Raw genomic sequence first — 23,525 nt, 5'->3', positions numbered from 1 at the left:
TTTGTATTTGTTCCGTGTCAGTTCTTCGCTTGTGGCGTCTCTGTCGTTCCAGGTGCTGGTCATATTCCCGTGCGGCAGGCCAGTTTTCTTCCACACAAACAGTGTTAGGCAGTGAGCGAGTGGGGAACAGCTCCCACTGTCCAACACCCCAGAGCCCGACTGGCCGTATAATAGCTTCTGCAACGTCCACTGTCATCTACTGCATGGCACCTCGACACCTGACTGCTGCAATCCAATCGATTTCTCAATGCTTTTGTGCAGCCAGGGTCTTAATCTGCATATTAGTCCTGCTAATTAGGAATAAGGACTGAAATCTGGCTGTTCCAAAGCTTTGCTATGTACAGTAGTACGTTGGAAGGACAGCCTGTTGTGTAGCCCTGGCCCACTTGGGTGTGGAATTCAGATCTCGGATCTCATTTCAACGTTGGCTTTAGCAGTGTCAAGACCCAAGCTCACAGGCTCACTGAAGAATCAATCACCTGTTGTAATGTCATGCCCACTCATGCTATGATAACAGAAATAATTGCAAATAGATACAGAACAAGGGTCGAAAAAGCTACCTGACATGCTACTGGGATAGAGTCTGCGTTCGGTTTACCCTGTATTTTGTCAAAAGCTCAGCATGAATTTGTCTGGTGTTACATTTTATTAATTTTACTAAAAATAAACGTAGCAACGTAGGGGGGCCGATGTTGAGGAACACGTTTGCTTTTTCTGCCCAGACGGCCAATAAATATTTGTAAGCATTCTAGTTTTTATTTGCAATTAAGCGGTCTCCTGCCTGAGGAGACGCATGGTTAATGAAATAATTATGTATGTCTGGATATTCCAAAACTGGCACCGACTCACAGCAAGAGTGTAGGGTAATGCTTTATTTTAAGCATTGCTCATTAGGCCTGTATTAGTCAGTTGTGACAATCGCATTTGAAAAATGAGGGATCGGCTCTGTAAACTGCTTTGCCTGACGCTTAATATAAGGCTGTTGCCTTGTTAGCAGGTAATTTTCCTTTTGTGTTCATCATAGTGAAGCGATCTCCATTCATGAGCAAATGGCGGACATGCTGTTAGGTTAAAGAAAGTGAACGATTCGTTGTGCTGGCGACTGGGGGAAACGTCCACTCTTTGCACACAGATTTACAAGCCAGAAAAAAAAATGCCTTTTTTGTTTCTTGCACCCACTGCGGGCCCCGTTACACCCCGTATCTTGTAACATCTTGCTCATCGTACTCGCCTTCCAGATTCCCTTCTGGTCGCGGATGACCTCGAACCCACAGCCGGCCTGTGAGCCGCTCGTGCCCGGGCCGAGCCCTGGACCGCACTGCCGCCTCCTCCTTCCAGCGGCCCAGCCACCGCGCGCGGGGTTTGCCGTTTGGGGGAATGGAGGACTGTTGTGCCGATGTAATTCAGGCCAGGATCCGCTCTGCAGCTCGGCCGTACAGTGTAGAAATGTGTATTGCACTCTTGCAAGTGTAAAGGGCTGCCTGTTGAAGTCGAGAGAGGACTACGAGCCTCGAAATCTGAAAACCCAGATGGGAGATCTACAAGACCCATAATACTAGATTGCCACCACTGAGCGTTAGCAGAACTTTCTGGGGTACCCCCCCCCCCCGCCATCCCCTAGATGGATCATTATCTGATGCCTCTTGCTACCATTCCCATTCCAACAACACAAATACTGCCCAGAACTGAACCTCAAAAATCACGACACCTTCAAGTGACCAACTAGAAGGGAAAGCAAGGAAAGGGTGGGTCCTCTTGTCAAAGCCAGATGTTTTAAGAAACGGACAGATGTAATGATCAAGTCTTCAAGCACAGCAACCCTTGATAAAATACAGCACAGAACACCATATATATAAGGCAATACTATTTTCCTGAAGTATCTGTTTAATGTAATATTTGCATGTAACGTTGTACTCATTGAAAAACGTCGAGGATTACTTGTTTGCAGGAAGTGTTCGGGGCTCCTCCTTGCTCAGTGAGTACAGGTCTTCCTCACCTGGTCAACAATGTGGGGAGTGGCAGTCATTTTGTTTCACGTTTTGTGCGTATATCCACAAACAGAAGGATGAATTTGTAAGAAATGAGAGAAGGCTGCACATTCTTTAGGGGGTTCCTCTGTCTTAATTCACACGGTGGAGGTAAAATATTTCTAATCGCTAGAAAACATTAAATACGCAAAACAACGGCGCGCCTTTTTTGTTCTTGTCGTAAATTACCGAAGGTAGAAACATGCATATAGTCCCAGCCTCGTATGTGATTGCGGTTTAGCGGGTTTTTTTCCCCAGTGAGAACACACTTATAATTCATTACATATAACAAATTTTAATATGCACATAAAACAATATCACCGCCACAGCGCGCGAGAGCAGATTGACGAGTCACGAACCCCGACTAATCCCGGCAGGTTTGGAAGAGCGCATGCGCGTAGGGAGAGTGCAGATGCCCGGGGGGGGGGGGGGAGATGGTTCAGAACTTGTGCCACCCGGTATCAGCATATTAGACGGCTAACGCCTCAAGTGAGAGAGGTGCTACAAAATCGTTCAGTTTGAAAAACGGGTTAAACGTTGAAAAAGGTAGAAATGAAGTGCCGGAAATATGCCGCTTACACCTGACTGCGAGCGGGGCCGCAGGACAGTGAGGCAGCAGTGCTAACCACTGCGGCACCGTGCCGCGGTAATCGACCATTCCCGTGACTTCCCAGCCGGGAAGAAGTAAGGCACGGCTGCGCTTTTAGCCGCTTTGTAGCAACAGTGGGCTTCCTGGTGGTTCCTCCCGACGCCGAGCTCTGTAACATTTAACAGCCAGTCAGCAGAAGGTGTTGTTGAAGAGTGATAATTACATTGTGAAGGAGCATCAAACTTGCTCACACTTTGTGATACAGTACTTAATGATGAGAGTTTAGAGCTACTGTCAAGTTTAGCATAATTATACTGTTCATTGTGCATACTTATAATAATTTACCATGCATTTGGAAGATAACCTGATCCTTTGCTTTTTCTCACAAAGCAACCTTATCTGTATAAATTAGGGCGGTATTATTCCCGTAAGAATTAGATGAATTAAGAGTCTGAATCTCCCTGAAGACGAAGTTAAAGGTAAATTCGTTTTCTCCTATGACGCCTCTTTTGATTTTGGCGGTGGTTCTGAACGACGAGGAGCGCGGGTGTTCGGGAAGAGCGACCAGCTCGGTGGAAGACCGCGATCACTGCAGCGCCCTGCGCTCCGGGAAGTGGGGCTGTGGCGCGACATCTCCCGTGACCCGTTCAAGCCCACGGTTGAGCTGGAGGCGAGACGGCGGGTTCTATCTGGTCGCCGCTTGATCTTTAGAGGGAAGCTGTGAGCCAGAGCCTAACCCAGGAGGCAGGGGACCTGAGGTGAATGGGACGCCGGTCTATGGTCGGACATGCATACGGGCACCGCATGTTCTAACCTGGGACATGCTGACAGGGCGGCATGGTGGGGCAGTGGTGAGCATTGCTGCCTCACAGTGCTGGGGTCCTGGGTTTACCTGGACCTGGGGTGCTGTCTGTGTGGAGTTTGTATGTTCTCCCCAATCATGTGAGCTTCCTCCACTTTTAATTTCAAAATGTGTGCAATTTTTTTTCTTTTCATGCGTCTGCACATTTTAACCGCTGTGTGCTAGAGGTCACATGACACTGCTGAGCCCCACGCTAAAGGTCATGTGACCTCCAGGGCACCACATGCTAGAGATTGAAACCTCTACGGTGCCTCGTATAGTCGCATGAACTCCATTTTGTCCCAGAAACTTCTAGAGATGCTGGCTCTAAAAATAGATGTCTCTAAAAGTAATGTGTTTGTGCTTAGTATTTCACTTTAAGCTGAAAACAATCAAGTGTGCGGTTTGTGAGTGGAAACTGAAGTAGTTTTAAAAAGATATAACAAGAAAGTTTGACAGTATCTTCAAAGCTATGTGATTAGGGGGTTATAAATAATTAATTTGACTACTTAGGCAGGCTTGCAAAGTATTAATCAAATGCCTGGAACCTGATTTCCTGCCTTCTACCAATTTGCTCACGGAGAGCCAGCGCCATTTATATAATAAGAGCTACACCTTCACACGGGTGGGTCGCTGTCGGCGTGTGGATCAGGCGTGTTGTTGAGCCTGACTTCGGCGGCCTCCAGGGAGCCAGCAGCGAGAGACGTGCCGCTCCAGTGCTCGCGGTGTGGGTAGAGATGAATAGTGCTGACACGTGTGAGGGGCTGGATGAGGCATTTCTGCTCTTCCTCCTTCTTCCCGTGCTGGTACAGGAGTAGCCTCTGGAAGTCTCAGGCTTATCATTGCGAATGGAACAGGAATATAAAATAACTGGAGACATTTCTTAATGACAACAACGAGACTGCAAGCAAATGTGACATTTTATTATCACAAGCAGAGTGCAGGGACAACAGACACAGCACAAAGCCTACGGTACTACAGACAGCATGTTTGCCATTGGAAACTAAAGGAAACCTGTAGGGAGCTAGTATTCCAAGTTCCTTCTGCATCTCCCGAGTACACTAAGACAGAAGTTGACATACTGAATATGTACCCTGCTAGCCTACTACTATTTTGAATGTATGAAGTTATGTACAGGCTTGGTCTCTAATGGCATGCTTTTAGTTCTATGTGACATTTATATACTGTCTGTCATTCCTATCAGGTGTCTGAAGCCACATTAAGACATTTTGTTTACCAGCTCCCAGGATATTGCATGGCTACACTAAACATTTCATTCATATACTTTACATTTTTGTGCAATATTTATTCTTATTATTCCACAGGTTAGCCAAGTAAGGCAACAGAACACCACAGTGGGAATCCAGTCTGTAATTCAGCGCCACTGCCTTGTCTTGAAGCTGGTGTTTGACATGTTCTCTCTCCTCATGTTGTCTGAAAGGTAAAGATGCCTCTCTCAATAGCTTAACAGCATCTTTGGCTTTACAAATTCTTTTTGTAAACAGTGATGTATAGTTACATCTTTTTCCATGGAAAGTTTAAAAGCAATATAAAATCTCCCATTATTATGGCTGATTATTCTAAGTCGCTCAGCTGTGACTGAATTGTAATTTTTCAGAAAATGTCGCAAAGTGGGTTCCATGCCCTTTCCGTGCTTCCTTCCCAGGACATGGACCAGTTGCCACAGTGCTCTTTGGAATGAGAGGCTCATCAGAAGGGATTCCTTTCTCACCCCTCCACCATGACTGCAGTAGTGGGGGGAAGAAATTGCGCTTCTTGGTTGTCCAGGAATCTTTCCATAGATGCAAAATCCTCAGTGCAGTTCCTGAGATTGGGGTTCATGGTTCAATATTTAGGGTCACGGTATGTTTCAGTCTCAGAGGGTAAGCCACTTCCAACCTGATAACTGGTCATTCATTTGAGGTGGAGGCAAGTGGGGAGGAGGGAAGGTTGCAGACTTGCAAACATTAGAAATGCAGTGCCAGACTACATTAAAACCACTCCTGTACAGCACTATGTACAGTTTTGCATTTATGTTGTGCCTCTGTCATTGACGAGAAAGGTCCAGTTACCAATAACCAGAACCTAGGAGCAAGAGAGAAAAAAAAATCAGTATTGCAGTTCCAACTGCGAAGAGTATACAGGATATTTAATATTTGCTTGTGAAAGTATAGATTTACTTCTTTGCTCTAAAGCTGTAGTTTGACTGGACTATGTTTGTAAAGCAGCACTCACCAACCCTGGTCCTGGAGAGCCCCAATCCAGCAGGTGTTGTATGTCGTTAATAAAATCGCAAGTTTCTAAAAGTATGGAACAATACTGTTGTGGTAAACGGGTGATATGTTAAATTAAAGACATCAGAAATCATTTAGGACTGAAATCCAAGTACATTTTAGCTATCATGAATAACAGTTCTCTTAACTGAAGAGATTACTTGCTATTCATCAATAGCTTACAGGTACTGCCTTCATCTTTAAAACATACGACCTGTAAAACTAACCGGATTAGGGCTCTCCAGGACCAGGACCAGGGTTGGAGACCCCTGTTCTGGACCAATCCTGCAGCACTAGGTTATATGCTTGTACTGTCTGTGTGGAACAGCTAAAACTACTGCAAACTGGTGACTGAGAAGAGCTTGTATCCTTCTAGTGAATATTACAGGAGACCTCACAAGCAAATAAAAAAAAATAGCTAAGATGTTTTCTTTTTCAAAATAAAAAAAACAACAGGGTTCAACTGTGTAAAGTACAAGGCATGTCGACAGCAGTCTATTTGTCTCCTTTTTAAAGCAGACCCAAAACACTTGGTGCCAAGTCACAAGGGTTAATAAAAAGCAATCAGGAACTTACTGGATAAAAGGCTGCTAAATTACAATTGTCCTCAAACAGAAACCCTAAATAAATACACTGTGTATTCATATAAAGTATCCATAACTGCAGGTGAAATTAAAAACTTATAAATTCCTAAAGGAGGGTAACGAGAAATGATTTGGTTTTTTTTTTTAACGAGCAAATATTCCTGCCTCTTCCTCTAGTTTGTGTGTAATTAAGCGCCAGCTTTTCCATGCCGAAGGAGAGCAGCTCAGTAAATATGTGTGTGGTTTTGAAAATCAGATGGATGCAATTACTCTATAATCCACAAATTGCAAGGAATTGCTTGCTTCTCTTGTGCAGTCTAGGTCTGCTAACAGGGCGAACCTACTACTCTCTCCCATCAGCTTATTAATAAAATAGCAGAAGAAAGCACTGTGGTATTTCCCTGACAACCCCATGGACCTAAGCACTCAGTTATTCAACCTGTAGCCAGACACCATTCAGGCTACAGTAGTTTTTCACCTTTTGCTGTTACAGAGGTAAAAGTCTTTGCCTTCTCTATACTCATACATGGTTCCTGTTCAAAGAGGGTTACAGAGACCACAAAAACACTGTTGCTTCTATGGAGTGCTCACATTTTTACTCAGAAATAAGGAAAAGACTCTTCCAGGACACTAATTCCCAACATAATTTTAGCCTGATGTCTTTTCAAGACATACCTCTCCATTAACCTCCCCTCTTATGGATACCTGGACTTTATGGACACATTATCTCCATGCCTCAAATAAACCCTAACATTGGTTTCAAATATAACTGCACTTTAATTATGAAATACTAAAAAAAGAACCAATAGATCCACTGGAATGGGAATCACTGTATGAAAACAGATTTTCTACACTAATTGAGAGGTGAAAACCATCCTTTTCTTTTTGGGAATCCCTTAGCCAGGGGATGCTAAAACACTGTCTTGAAAACCAGTGGTACAGGGTATAAGAACTACAATTAAAGCCTAACTGACCACAGATATACTATAGAAGCTGTAGCTGAAGGACGATTCTACAAACCTTTCTTGTTACACAAAGATTTTAACAGTTTTTTTACACATTTGATATACCTGCATATGCTTCAGCTGTGTTCTATATTCTGTGAACTGGCTATGTCATTCCATAACAGTCTGTCATTTCCACAGGCTTTCGTGTCATGTCAGGCTTAACATGATCTGCTGTTCTCCTGTGATTCTATGCAGGAACGTGCATGGGGAAAAATGTTGGCAACACCAGTGTTTTCACTGGGGACTGTGGGAGACTACACCTAGGAAAATTAACTGGAAAAAATATTCCACAATGCAGCTGCTTGGAGCACAGCACCGATCAACAAATGCAAACCCACTTAAAACTGACAGTTTCAAAACTGCTCAGCTTTTATGAACAAATGCACCAAGCTAGATGAAATATCACTGGTGGAACTCACGCACTTTGGCTGACTCGACTGGTGTAAACAGATAGGTCCCTACATTAAAAATACTTTGGAGCATAAATCCCCATAGGAGCTCAGATCTCCATTGCGCTCTTTAGTGTTTTGAATACAGGACCCATATTGTTTAAGGACATTTCAGGTTCTTTTAAATTAAAAGGGCATTTTCTGACAGAAAGCTCAGAACTTAAGACTTAGTATTTAGACTGTATGTCTACTTGGAGAACACAGATTCACACAAGACGTATTTAGACTGTAAGTGTACCCGTTATTTAATGAGCTCTGAATACCAGTAAAAACTTATTGGTGTGCATAATTATTTTCATTACATGATTTTGGAATACACCCATCAATCATCAGAATACCACCTATTTCTGGTAAGGGACTGCAATCTGAAGAGGATGCTGGTCCATTACAGGGCTAACACACACACACACACACACACACACACACACACACACACACACACACACACACACACACACACACACACACACACACACACACACACACACACACAAAAGACATCAGTTAACATAGTTAACTGTCTTTAGAAGGAATGAGGAAACTGGATCACCTGCTGGCACACCAGAGTGGACATGGAGAGAACATGCAAATTTGACACAGCTTTTTAAATGAAGGTCTAATAGTATTCCACTGCTAATTAAATTTAGGGTTCTCATATTGGAATTTTGTCCAAAAGCATTCTACCAATTTCACCATATGGATCCTGTGGAATCACTTCAAGTATTTGCAAAAGAAACCTACAAGCAGTTGCCTTAAGAATTCAAGTCATTAAAAGAACAATTCCAGCACCCAAATGGATCGTGGGCCTATGCCTATGGTACTGTAGAACCTGCAGAGGTCTGATCTCTTGCAGGTCCTACAGCACCATGAAGATGGTCAATGAGCAGAGATCAGGCAAATATGTTACAATGGGTAAGTTAAGCAAATGACCAAGGCTCAGTTTCCCTTTCTGGCCTGGCAAACACACACAGAAATTCCCAGCTCTGCTCCCCTGGGGTCCAAAACCCAGCAGGTTCTCCAAGTTATAAACAGCCTGGTGTCGGGGAGAATGGTTAAGTGGGTCAGTTATCCCTTTGCCATCAGGCTTTTCATGATTTACACAGAGTCTGCTGAGGTCCAAATCCCCAGGACCAGAGTAGGGAATCTGACCTACAATATTCCACTACAAAATACAGTTCAAATGTTCAGCTAAAAACTGACAAATTCTGCAATGCAGACCACAAACCACTTAAGAAGCCTCTTTTGTTTTTTATAAGGACACAATGTGCTTTTTTTCTGGAAGCTTGTTCTTTTCAGGCCTGTCTCCTGTTCTTTCCCAGAGCTGTCACGTCTGGCTGATAGTACAGCAGTCAGGAGCTCCAGCACGGGGGACACATGGAGATGCCTTGCTCTTTGAGTTTCTACCCTCACTTTTCTAAGAAAGCTTCCAAACCACCCTTTAAAATAAATAACTGACCTGTACAGAGAACTGAAAAAAAGTCTATCTGGAGATTAAACAGCATAACAAAACAAAGCTTTGAAAACTACTGGCAAACAAGTTAACAATGGCTGCATACACAGAAAAGTCACCACAGCTAGCGAGAGAGGTGCGAGTCTGATCAGAAATCAGTTCACTTGTTCATTTTGAGAGGGAGGGGTTATTAACATTTACTGTGGCACAGGAGGAAAAAGTGCAGAAAAGGATGATGCCATCAGGATTAAAAGTGGAGTTAAGAGCAGTCCGGTTGTGGGGGAAATAGTCAAGTGTATTACAGCCCAGGACAATCATGATACAAGCAGGAGAGAATGGCATGATGTAAACTGTGGAAAACCATGAAAAAGCAAGTGAATCAGTGAAAGCTTCTATTGCCATGAAACAACCACAGGAAGATTAATATTGCAGATTTTATACGGTGAGACTTTCGGAAGAGGGGACACGGGTTCATTTCTTCAAGTTCTATGCTCTACACCGCTGCTGCACGAACTGGGTCATTGTTCTAAAAATGTGAAGCATTGCTTAAATATCTGAAAATTCAAGAATAAGTAACTTTTTCAGTGCTGATGAATGGTTCTCTTCAGGTTAGCAAACACCATGGAGCTTTTAGAAAGATGAGTCTTGGTTAAGTTAATTTGTGCCTACAACTGCAATCTGCACTGCAATGATGTCATAATAGTAATGTCCCCATGAAATGACACACAGAAAGATAATATGAACTATTCTGACTAGCTGTCCTACTTCTGCGAACGTTTTGTTTTATTCAGTCAGAACCTCTATTAAGAATAAACCTGCAAGTGTTTAATGTTGCTGATGACTTTTACCAATTTCTACATTTCTATTTAAAACAATCGTGACATTTTCCCTAGCCTGCTGTTCACCTCCCGATAGCGTGATCCCGTCTTCAAGCGCATTCCTGTCACGCAGGTTTTTCAAAATGTCAGTCGGGTCACAAGTGTTTAGTTCTTACTTTTCAAAACCATACCTTTTCAATCAATAATGCTGTTCTTTGATCTCTTCCTTCCACGCTGACTGTACCAGAAATCCACCCAAAGATGCTAAAACTAAGAAAGCACTGAAAAAAACACCTCTGGCAAAGTTACAATTTTCCCAATCCTGAGTCAAACAAAGGATACTTTTACCTTCATAACAGATGGTATTCATGTTGTAACAAAATGATGTTCATGCATTTAAAATGTATATACAGTACAGTACAGTGTTTCACAATGCACTGCAGTTGAACTCAATACAGACCTATTCAATACAGAATAGGCAAATCTGAAACCAAGGCTATTTTAGATGAATTAGGTTTGTACTGTTAAAAACACCTTCTGCAATTTTATATGCACAATCTCCACCCTCTAATACTTTCACTTCAGAAACAGCTGACATCAGATCAGGAGAATATATTGACTTTTTACTAACCTGATGATGTGGATATGAACACAGGGACAGGGCTGTTAATCTTAAACCCAGGGGAATACCATCACCCAGATAAGGGGCAACAGCCAAAGGACTATGAAGGTGATTATTTCTGTAACTATTGTGATCTGCCAGTAAACTAGGTACCAGGATGATTAATGTGGTTGCTTGTTGGACAGCCTTCAAAGTGTTCGGCTCCAAAGTTAAATTCACTCCACATTTCCTGGACAGACAAAAATGTGCTATGAGTTGTGAAAATAAACTTGCAGGACCAATAATACTAGTTCAATAACAACCCCGGCTCACATGTAATGTATTATAACTATTCTTATTTTCAATGACTGATTGAGCACAGCCTTTCTTTCATTCTGAAAGTTAGGACATACTTTTCATGGGAAGAAAAATAATTCTTACGTAATATACTTCATATAACTGTATAAATATAGATATACAGTCACAGAATTAAGTATGTGTCCCTTATTTCAAAACAATGAAAATTGTAACAAAAGATCCAGGTGAATGGAGATGAGAATTCAGGTGTGCCATAAGTGTAAGCCAAATCATCCCTCTGTCAGATCAGTGCATTAATTCGATAATTTCTGTTTTTTAAATATCACAAGATGAGAGAGCTAAATCATTTTAGTCTCGAACTGAGAAGACTGAGTTAAACCTGTCGGAGTTCTGATGAAACACACAAGTGGCAATTACATGGAAACGCATATAAAACTTAGAAAACATGGCGCTTCTTTACTCAAAGAGTTCTGGGAGTCAGGAAAAAGAGCCAATTATTAAACAAGCTAGATGAGCTGAATGGCCATACTTGGGCCAATAACTTCATGTTCTTATGTTTGATTTTCAGTGCCTATTGTTGTATTGGTTTAATATGGGATAGATATTTGCTGATGGTTATTGGCATATGCTGTCCTGAACAAGGCTGTGTCACCATGTAGATGCTGGTGTGTTGTCCTTTTATGTGATGTATGTGATCAATAAGGATGTACACATTTTTAATCCATTGTTGCTTTGTCCCGGTTTTGTTCTGCACATAATCCTACAGGCACACAGCACAAGCTGTACAAGTCTGGAAGGTACTAGCCAGAGCTAGTCTCTGTGCTGAAACCAAAAACTAACCCAACTGAGTAACGGAGACGGGCTGTCAGGATCCTCAGCTCCGAAAACTACAGCGTATAAAGTGTATTTTCCAAGTGTATAAAACAAGACAAGGGCAGTCGAGGGACTAAAGGAAAAGCTCAGTACTCTTGCCAGGCCGTAAATCTGCACTCAGTCACTCACAGTGGATTTGATCACTTTCTAGAAGCCCCAAGGCTCCAAAGGCATATCTTCTAGATTAAAGCAGTTAGAAAAAGAACTCCAGAAGATTTCAGAAAGCAACAAGGAGAGATGGAAAAGGCTACGGTGACCTCCACCGTGTGCGCGCCTGGGTTGGAGCAGCACACCAGACGAGGAACCGTACGCGGCCGGCCCAACGAGAGCCACAACCACCACCAGCCGCGGCAGCGCTCTGGAAAACAAACAGAAACGGTAACACATTGTTGCCTCTCTGCCAGACCAAACACATCCCAAACCCAATAAATCAGAGGAAGGCGGGATGTCTCTTCAGACACGCAAGTGTTGCAGCCGACGGAAAAAAAAAGACATTGTTTTTAACGGCAACAAAGAGCCAGACTTCCTCAGCTCAGATAAAAGATTCTTGCAGACTCCCTCCAAAAGCTGTGATCAACTTTTTCCAGATCCTTAGAGGGGAATTTTGCTGTTATAACGAAATTCGGAGAGTGAGCTACTTATTCTTATTTCAGTCTCTGAAAAAACTGCAAGATCAATTAACACAAATAGAAGATGCATCTATATACCATATGCATACATAGAGTACACTAACAGATTAAATAGAATGCTTTTCCAAGTGTGTGTCTGAATCTTTTCATACACTTTTTAAAACATTCTCTGGTGCTGTTTGCTACAGACTTTAGATAGTAAGACATCAAATGCTATGAATGCCGATGAAGTTTTGGAAAGATCTTAAGAAAATCATAAGAAAGCAGAAGCTGGTATTTCTGGTATCTCTGCAGTTCTGTTTGCCTTAATGAGTGCAAAGTCCTAACGAGTAAATCTCTCCAAAACTGCTGTGCTATTTCTAGATATACAATTTTCCAGTGGTGTGCTCAAACCCAAGACGGGATCAGTGCTAGGTGTAGTTACAGGGTTCCCTGCTCTCTGACAGGCCAGCCTTCTGGAGCTGCTGCTGGCAGTGCTAGTTCACAGGTGAGAATATGCGACACTTATCTCAGAGACACAGATACCTTGCTTTACAATATAAAAATAATAAGATCAAAGTTCTCTTAGTTCTTTTAGGTCCTTCTTAACTTGCATTGTTAGTTCCTCTACTTGTCTGGAACCACATTTTGAGACAAAAACTAATAAACTGTTACAGTTAGTTATTTTTTTATTCTATTCCTGCTAATATTGAAAATCACCGGTATTAATGTTTATATTCTTTATCTACTACACAGAATAAAATGCTCACTCTTTTGCAGATGATATGGTAGAGTAATTAAAGAAGACGACTGGGGAACAAACATTTCCAAAAAAGCCTGCCTAATGTATAATAAATTATCTAAATCTACAAAGTTGGGCAACAGTTTAAAAATGCAGAGCACCATGAAGCTTTGCAGTGAGTACTTGAACTCACATCTAAAAATGAAAAATGTTCAGTAAAGTCTCCATAACATCTCCCTTTTTTCTATTTAAATGCAGCTAGGTCTTTAAGTGGTTTCAAAGCTCACGTTTCCCTTCTATATACTGTACACTTAAAAAATGTGAAATGTTGCAAAACCTAACTTGTCCTGAATAAGGACATCTGCTAAGCAAGTACTAGCAACAAAAACAACAACACAAAACAAATAATAAAAGAATTGTCACTAAAGAAAATTACTCATTTCTGAATGTTTGTGGATCTGAATTATTTTTCCGTCCCTTCTAGTTTTACTGTCAGCTAAGGCAGTAGCAGATAAAACATTCTAAATTAACTGACTTAAGCTTCAGGGTGTTTATCCCTATCTGCTACCTTACCCAACACCTTCCAGTGTCCCGGAGAACAGAACAAACTCCACTCTCAGCCCTGGGTGCCTGAGTCTTTCAGGGTTGTTTTACTGCTTTCTGCTGAATACATAATATCACTGTAGCGGCTCTGCAATGAAAACCGTGATGATACATGTAAACATATATGTGTATACATAGTACCTTTGGGCTTGGCTTGGTGTAAATCAAAGTACCTTAACTTGTTACCAGCTGCAAATATAGTACTCAACAGGCTTGTCAGAAGAAGCTTCTGGATAACAACAGGCCACGTTTCTGCTTAACAACCAGTTGCTGAGTTTTCATTTAATCTGACCATATCTACTATCTTTAAGCAAAAAAAAAAGAATTATAGGAACTATATACATTATATTCCCTGATACAGTATATATATTTCACAATATTAGAAACAGGAGCTGTTTATTCTTTTTGTGATGTTATGAAACAGTCACACCAATGAATTTGACTTATTTCCCCATCATTCAGACATTGCTTGTTCTTACACACAACACTGCATTTATAAACACATTTCAAAGCGCAGGGTGGGGATGGTAGTCTGGAAATGTAACGTTACATGCCCACATGATAAATGCGAACCGCTGCTCATGAGACCCCTGGTTTCAGCGTATTTAGACTAATGAGTGTGAAACTAAGTAACAATTCAGACTGCCTGACTTTAACTACCTGACCAATCCTGTTAACACTATGATCCACAATCCTACGATACACTTCAGAAATAAACAGCTGTGACAAAACGTGACAAGCGGACAGTTTCATAAGAGAAGGGAATATTAAAAAGTGTGTTTAGTGACTCCGGTCATTATCCGTAGCTCTAAAACTGAATGATCCTGACTGGGTCTTGTCAAGCACCTCCAGTGACAACCAGCTGTACTAATTTCTGCTGATTGTCCCGCAAGAGAGAAATCAATCGCTCATGTAGTTCCTCCAAGCCCTTGAGCTAATGAGAGGCGAGGAATTTTAATTAGAACAACATTGCAAAGATTAGCCATATTGTTTGATCTATTGAAAGTTTGGATGATATTAATTTAGAAACCTATTTTCCCCCCTATTCGAGTTAGCCCTGGCTAGTTTCTCTTTGTCTTCTCAAAGATAGACATAATCTCTCCTAAAAGAACGTGATTCACAACGTTTTAACGTTATGCTTTGTGGATTGCACACAGGAATGTCTACCGCTGTGGTCTTTTAAATGAAGGGAACAAGTTTTTAAGGCAGGACAAAAACATTCACTCTCAGCCATTTTAATTAATCCATTTACAATTCCACCAGACTGCAAAATTTAATGAATGGTTTATTGTACAATTCTGAATAAAATAATGTAAATCCGAAGACATGTAACAAACAGTAAAATACAAGAAAGAAAGATCAATCTTTGATTAATTTTACATTTCTGTCCCTTCCTGTACACACCCTCAAATTGCTAATTAATTGTAGAGGTTAATACAGAGTATCAGTATATCCAAAGTTATCAGTGGACTTGATTTTGAAACAGAAAACAAACATTTAAATTGCAAATCCCATCTTAGAGAGCCACACTCTCCCACCTTACTGCACTTTTATTTTTTTTAGCAGTTTTTGGAAGGCTTATAATGAATTGACCTTTCCAGCATCTCGGCTTTATTTCAAATGACCTACATGAATGAAAACCACCTCTTTAAGAAACCGATGATTTAAGGGAAATCCACTATACCTTCTGCACAGTGGCCTAACACGACCTGGGGCCGCCGCCTTTGGGGACAGACATCTAACAAAATACACTGAAGCATATCACAGTCCACTGTGGAATTCCATATGCGATTCTTTGTGTAATATTATGTTATGACTTACAGTACCATTGTAACACTGAATTACAATATTACTATATATAATTACTATCTTGAGCAAGTGCTTTTCTGTACAAAGGCTGGCAACAAGCTATGCAACTTTGTAAATTTAAAATCCAGGTGTCTTACATGTTTGACGCAGGCCATGACAATAAAAGCAGTATATAGAAATCATCCAGAAATCACTGTCAGACTGTGGGAGAAATAGCTCCAGGCACAATATAACAGTTACTCATTTAGCTCTTGCACCAATGTGTTGGAAAGTAAGAGTAAATGCCTTAGTTACAAGCTCCCCCCGCCAGTCCTCAGCCCCTCCGTTGCGGTTTAAGCTTTTCAACGGATCCTCGTGCTGCAGCTTGTAACTTATTGCTGCCACTTCCACATCTAATCTTCATGGCCCTGTAATCTCCTGTGCTGCACAGGCAGAGATGATCTGCAAAACTCTCTTCCTCTGAGAGGTGGCGGAGGGGGATGTTAATCAAAGCTGGCTCTTGCAAACCATCGGTGGAGAAACAGCGGATCCACTGGTCTGATTCTCAGGGCCCAGACTGATAGAGGATATGGACACACACTTGCAGGCATGTACACACAAACCTGCAGTCATGCCCTGGCACACACCTACCTAATGCCTCACAACTGTTTCCAATCTAAAGATTCCTGGATGTCTGCGTTCTGTAGACTTTGATTGCACGACACTGGATACTAGATCCTCCAGTAAGGACACCGCCTGGGGGGCGAAAAGGGGAGCTTTAATTTTTTTTGCCCCCACAGAAAATTGCCCGAGTTCAAAAGGACTTCCTATACCTGCTCTGGCCCCACCAGACCTCCTGCTATCCCGCTCAGAGTTAATTCAATACGTAAGGATGTACTGGGTAAACACGATTTAGAAAAGAAAAGCTCAATCACGTCTACACATCTCTAAAATGAGCGTTTTCTACATGAGACAAAACCACAGCAAAAAGCAAGCAATCTGGTACTTCCTATTACATTCCTACATTTTTATTATTTCAACCGAAATTCTCACTATTCCAGCTGCAGAGACAATGTAACTTTAAATCTCATTCCCTAAAAGAACATCAAATTAACACGCTAATGAGGGACCTGGGATCTAAGACAGTTTTCTGATTGCTAAACCCACTCTATAAGAGCAGCACAGCTAAAGGAAAATATTAGCATTTGCACTTTTTAATAATGCCCTCACTGGTTTATGCTCTGGTCTGCAATTCACAGGAAAACCAATACGAAAGTACCTGGCAGCAAATTCTTAGACTTGTGATTCTGACACCGAAGAGGGAAATGGAAAACATTACAAGACAGAAGCCACTTGGTAGGTATAGTGTGTAAGAGATTAAGTCTTTCACGACCTTACTAAACAAAAATCTGTGTATATTGACAGCCAGTCTCATAATTGCATCTTCATTTCAGGATGAAACTGCAGTGCCTTTGTTAGGGAAAACTTTGTACAGTGTTGAATCTTTTGAGAAGGTTATCTATTTGTTGGTTGGACTGAAATGCAGCTCAATGAAAACCAGTAGTCAACTAGTTCAACATATTTTTGATTACTTCAAAATTGTACGATGATTTCTCGCAAAACAATTATGTGAAATGGGGAAGATATTGCAAAATAAAATGAAAACTGTTTTTTCAAATGTGGGTTAAAAAGGGTAGAGCACCACTATTGGATCCGAGTAAAAATAATATGGTTTTAACATTGATCCACGCGATACTCGCGATGCGAGTTTGAAGTTTTTTTTTAACAAAAACAAAATAATTGGCAAGCCATAAAAAAAAACAGTTCAATTTAAATTTTACCAGCAATCCAGCTGTAATGAGGGCTGGACGTTTAGGGACGAATTTAAATATTTAATGCAACTATTTAAAAACTCTTTTTCCTAAGCAGGTAATTTTTTTTTGCTATAACCGTGACCTGACAATGCTCAATGAACTATATCTGATAAACGTTTTTTTCACATTCTCAGTCTTGTACATCACAGATTTGAACAACCTGTAGTGTTGGTGTTATGAAAGTACAATCAGTCAAGTTGTGAGATGTAAATATATTTAGTAAAATCTGACAACCAAATGGCCAAAGCTTGTCTAAAGATACAGCAAACATCTGTATGCTAGATACTTAGTTATTAGTCTTAGCATATGAATTTGTATATAATATCGCCAGGGGTGTGCCCCCTGAAAACTTAAACAACATACTGTATAGAGACCAGTTGGAGGCATTTTTGTGTTTGTGTAGAAGATGTTTTTTAAAACTTCAAAAACTGTTTCAAAATGTTTGGTGAACATTTCTTAAGTTTTTAGCTTTGGAAAACGGAGAATAGGAATAAAGGAGATTGCTTAAATCTGCTCTCTAATACAATATAAGAAGAAGTATAGACCAAATGACCTGATTTTATCCGAGATTAAAATTCTTGCAGTGTGTGATGTGATGCAGTCTCTGTAATTTTTTTAAGCAGCTGTGTCTATTGCAGCATATGGCAATAGGTGCCCAATTATTTATTCTTCACTCTGGAAAAAATGAGTCACGAGCTAAACTATCAACATTTCTGTTGTGTCTAATGCACATTAAACCTGTGTGACATTAACATCACAGCCTGTTTAAGTCACAACTAATACATTCTAGCATAACTGCTTGATCTAAGTTACATATTAACTATGGAAACACAAACTCTTGCTGAATTGATCAGAACCTGTATTGGATCAACATGGTGCAATGGTGGGGTTAATTTTCTTTTGATTTAACCATCACATGTCTCATCAAAGAACAACAAAGAACATCAGAATAGTTACACATGAAAGGAGGCCATTCAAGCCCATCTGGCCCATTTGGTAGTTAGTAGCTTATTGATCAGATGATTCCAGCTGCACTTGACTTGGAAGAAACCAGGGTATCAGCTTCAACCACATGGCTGGCTAGCTTGTTCCATACTCCCACAACTCTTTAGATAAAGAAGTACCTCCTGTTCTCAGTTTTAAATACACTTGCAACTTTCAATTTAATGTATCTAGACTTAAAAAAAATATTTTCAGATATATCTTTTGCGGAAAAAGGGAGACTTTATTCAACAACGCATGTGTGTGGATCTAACAGCACCATATTGCGCACGGCCTGCCCTGCAGAAATAAACACACTGCACAGACAGGCACAGAATTCCTTAAGCATCTTTTAAACATCCTTCCAAGAAAGGTATTTCTATAGTCTACAATAAATAGAAAAAGAGATGTCAATACAATCTGGTGTGAGATGTCAATGGTCAATACGATCTGAGCCGCAGCAGAGATGGGCAAAGTATAACTTACATTACAGGGAGAAATGAGTAAGTTAAAGATAGTGCCAAAGTGTACATTAAGTATTTGCATAATTTCTTTTGTAACTTATAATTTATTAAGAATATTGCCAAGAAAAAAAATGGTACTCAAAATATCACCTGAATATTTTAAGAGAGGTAGAAAAGAACATTTCAAAATAAATATGGGAAAATACAAAGACCAAATAAAAGACGAAAGTACAGAAACATTTGGAAATCTACTTGAGAATATTTCTGAGATTTCAAAAATATCCCCATGATCTTAAGAAATGTATCAGTTTTTGGGATGTGGAAACTAACGTTCAGAAATAAAAACAGTGTAACTGCCCAGGAAAGCCACAGGATCTCTGTGGAATAGAAAAGCAAGAATAGAACAGAGATGCATCTTAAACAGAATGTGAAAAATAGAGAACACTGTGCTTGAGAAACTACAGAATTAACTCCCTCCACAGTCACAGTGGTGTCCCAGTACTAACAGTCTGCACAGTTTCAGCTTAACTGTGCTCGGATTTTAACTAAAAGTAAAACAAATGAGCATATGTCGCTTGTTTTAGGTTCCTTGCATTGGCTCCCTGTAGAATATTTTTGTAGATTCAAAATACCGCTGCTCACCTTTAAGGCTTCGAATAGTTTGGCTTCTGACTACATCATTGCACAGCTAACCCTCTACACACTTATAAATCTTCTTTCAGTTCCAAAGGCTCAAAAGAATAGGAGACCAGGCTGGATTAAATTGATTACTGTAGTTCCTAGTAAAACGTACACTGATTCTACTGCACTGCTAAGAAAATGATCAGTTTTTAATGTAGCTAAAATCTATGTAATATTTTACATTAGAAGCAAAAAAGAAAAGTCAGTTCAGATTAAAAAAAAAACTATGTGAAACAAATTCAAAACGGATCCTTCTTTTATTAAATGTATTATTTGACTGTGTGGTAACAAATGACTTCATGCCAGTACATTTACTAGAATCAAACCAATCGGTGCACTTTTTTCATCTAATAAATACTGGTTTTACATGGTGTGCTTAACCAAACATACGTCAAATTGTCAGAGATGTGCCAAATATCATAAGAAACAGATTTTGTTTCCAAGGCATTGCATATGCCCTAGAAATAACGCTAACTGCCAAGAAGTACATTATGGTTTGCAACGTTAAAAAGTCCTTTTTTGTTGCTGAAATCCTAGGACATGAAACTGCATACGATGTGCCTTTGTGCATTGTAAAGTTCTAATATGTTTCTTGTGCTCAGAAGCATGCAACAAAAGAGCTAAATTTTGGAGCAGTGCAAGTCCTGTCCCCCTTAGGTTACTGGTCAGCACAGCACAGCTCCATGACCCATGCAATCTGGCCTGTTTGGCAACACATCCTCAAATACCAGGAGTAGTGCCAGCCAAGATCAGAGATGCTCCAGGAGCATCTGCAAGATATACACTAATAATACATTTCTACTGAACTCTACATCATGGGTGAAAATGACATGAACCCCATCTGTGCAACCAGGAAGAGTTCTCTTTCTTAATTGCTGATCTGATTTTGCACTTACAGTGTTGGGCATGACTAGTAAATAATTTCATTCTGAAAGTAAACTGGAATGCATGTATACTGGAATCATGGAATCAAAGCGACGTATAAGGAACAGTGGTCCTTCGTGAAACCTGGCATCCTTCTGAACCTGACTTGACAAAACGAAAAAGTGAAATATGTCACCTACAGTTCAAAACAAGAACAAAAGTTCTGCAAGAAACTAGGTTGTTAACAGTCTTTAACGATTCTGCTTTTTCACCAACGGTAAAGTAAGCACTTTTGCCTGATTCAATTAAGAAAAATAAATTGTCAAATAAAACTGATAAATTGAAACAGAAAAGTTGGTACAGCCCGTTGGATCCGACAACAGATTGCTTTATGTCACTGTGCACCTGCTCACAAATCATACCTGTCCATGGCTAAGAGTCAAATTCACACTGTAAAGCTCAGCAACCAGGTTTTTTTTTTAATCCCACCTTTCTAAACACAGGTTTTGCTGTCGTTTCAAAAAAGAGAAATACAGGAGAAAAAGAAAGAGAGGAAAGCAGGTGTCTGAGAATGTGGGGGTCAAAAGAACAGAGGTACATGTGGGGTACCTGGTGCGGAGTGGACTAGTGGGTGGCGGACATTGACCAAGCTCCCTCCATCCTCCACACGGAGAAGGCATAGCTGAGCCGCTCGTGGGCCAGGTAGTTGCAGCTGGCCAGCTTGCTGTCCATCTCGTCGCTCTGCAGCACCTGGTAGAGGAAGTCAATGTAGCGGGAGGCCAGCTTCAGGATCTGGATCTTGCTGAGCTTGTCCGAGGGCAGGGTGGGGATGATCTTGCGCAGCGAGGCGAAGGCGTCATTCAGTGACTGGGTGCGCTGGCGCTCGCGCACGTTGGCAATCACGCGCTGGGTGTGCAGGTCCTCAAAGGACTGGCCCGGGACCAGCGGGCTCTTTTTAGGGCGCTTAGGCCCGGAAGGGACCAAACTGTGGGGGCTCCCCGCTCCCCTCTCTTCAGTCTCCTTCTTGGCGTACGGCACCCGTTTCCTGCTGCCACACTTCTTCTGGATGCGGTCCAGCTCCTCTTCGCTGGTCGTTGGCCCGCCCTCGGGGGAATCAGGGCAAGACAGCTCCTCTCTCATGGTTGTATTAACCTCTGTTCCCTTTAAATAGGCACGGCACTAGCAAAAAGAATGCTTAAAAAGAGTTCTCAGATGATAAACAGGAAAACACAGCTAAAAAATCCATGCATCACTTATACACAAGGTAGATTTTCCCTATGATTATTTCTCCCTTTTTTCCAATCTCCCATCTCACACAGCTGGATATAACTTCCACAGCCTCTGGACCCCTATTGCCCAAATCATGAGCTCTTATTAGGCAAGAGGGCAGGGCTTCAGCATCAGTTTATCTCTGCACGCCCATTGGCTAAGCCCCTGTGAGAGGCGTGGTCATCCTAGGAGCAGGGAGGGTGAGGGGAGGGGAAGGATGCTGGAGCGATGGCCAATCAGTGAGACCGGAGCTGAAGTTTTTACAGAAGTTGACTGAACTTTATAGGTTCCAGATTTATCCTGTCACCCACCCCCACCCCAACCATCTCCACCAACGTCTTTGCTTAGGGGAAAAAAAAAATAGTTTTGGAAGTTTTAAAAAAGACGTTTTGAAGTAGGTTCCCCTTTTCTCTGGGTGATTAACCCCCTCGAGCCTTTGCTCACTGAAGTTACAGCCATGACATTTTTTCCACTTCGCCCGAACAGGAAGCCCTGAGGTTTGTGAACCTAGCCTTGTTTTTTAGACATCAGCACTGGGACCTTCACCACTCTTCTTCCTTTCAAAAGACCCCAGGATAGAAGAGTTAACCACAGGGAAAGCACAGAAAGGCACTGACAGGGAACAGGCAGGAATTGCCCAGTGAAGACAGATGGAGAGGATACAGAGCCACAACAAGCCAGTGTCTGAGCACACAGTGGACAGGGGGAGAACGAAATAGCAATGTCCCGTATGACAGCAGAGCAAAAGAGCAAAAGGATGGCAGCTGCAGAGTAGGACTGAAAAGATCACAAAAAGGAGGCATGTATTTACTCAAAGGGTTGTGGGAGTGTAGAACAAGCTACCCAGCTATGTTGTCGAAGCCAATATTTTGATAAGATATCTTTTGATAAGATAAGATCACTTTATTGGCCATATACAATTTCTTCTGTTAGGAATTTGGCTTTTCGCATACCCCAGCTTGCTCTCCATGAGACACACAGACAGGGAGAGAAGCTTGGGGTCAGAGCGCAGGGTCAGCCATTTATACAGCACCCCTGGAGCAGTTGGGGTTAAGGGCCTTGCTCAGGGGCCCAAGGGAGTAGGGTTGCTCTGCCAGCTGCGGGATACGAACCAGCAACCTTCCAGCCACAAGCGCAGATCCTTAGCCACAGAGATAAGATCCGTGGCTAAATAAAGTACTAATGACCCAGCAGGCTAGATTGGTGCAATGGCTTCCTTTAATTTTTAATAATATATTCTTACAACTAAAAATACACTAGACATTGGTTAAAAAGGAAAAATGCTAAGTTCTTTTGTTCTTATACATTAAAGAAAAATCACAAATGGGACAAGTTTTAAGACTTCCCAAAAAGAAATATCCTAGTAACAACCCAGAGAACTTTCCAACAGTCAATATTCAATAATAGATGATGGGGATCTTAGAGATCAGTCTCACCCTTTTATTTGACATTTCATTTTTAAAGTAGCTGTTTCATAGCAGTATAACAGTATTCAAACACTGAACACTTACATTTGGCCATTAATAACGCTCCTTACTGCTCTGATACTCTTGACATTGTAACTAACAATTTGGAGTCAAAATAGAATGAGTACGTCCCCACCCTAAGGAAAGTGATTTAATTGCTTACGATTTTTTGAATAAAGTTCCTCAGGGTGCCACAGAGTAATCTGTATGGTACACAGACATAAGATGGGATATGCGGCATATAAGTATGTATGGAACCCAATGCTAATACAGTTAAAATGTCAAAGATGCAATCGATAAATGTCCAAAGGAAGAGAATTACAGGTGCCAGATCCAAGGCACAGCTCTGCTCAAA

General features: G+C 41.2%; 1 protein-coding gene across 1 annotated transcript; it reads right to left on the bottom strand.

The window, feature by feature from the left end:
* Window positions 1-4,359: 4,359 nt before the first annotated feature.
* On the bottom strand, window positions 4,360-21,778 carry twist3. The gene is made up of 2 exons (XM_088910346.1): window positions 21,045-21,778; window positions 4,360-5,542 (listed from the first exon to the last, which is right to left on the bottom strand). The coding sequence occupies exon 1, from the start codon at window positions 21,573-21,575 to the stop codon at window positions 21,060-21,062; it is 516 nt and encodes a 171-aa protein (XP_088766472.1). The 5' UTR covers window positions 21,576-21,778; the 3' UTR covers window positions 4,360-5,542; window positions 21,045-21,059.
* Window positions 21,779-23,525: the final 1,747 nt, after the last annotated feature.

Source organism: Atractosteus spatula, chromosome 1 (assembly GCF_055471065.1).
Source record: "Atractosteus spatula isolate fAtrSpa1 chromosome 1, fAtrSpa1.hap1, whole genome shotgun sequence".
Classification (NCBI taxonomy): Eukaryota; Metazoa; Chordata; class Actinopteri; order Semionotiformes; family Lepisosteidae; genus Atractosteus; species Atractosteus spatula.
Note: the sequence above shows the minus strand (reverse complement) of the source record. Positions and strands in the feature narration are given on the sequence as shown.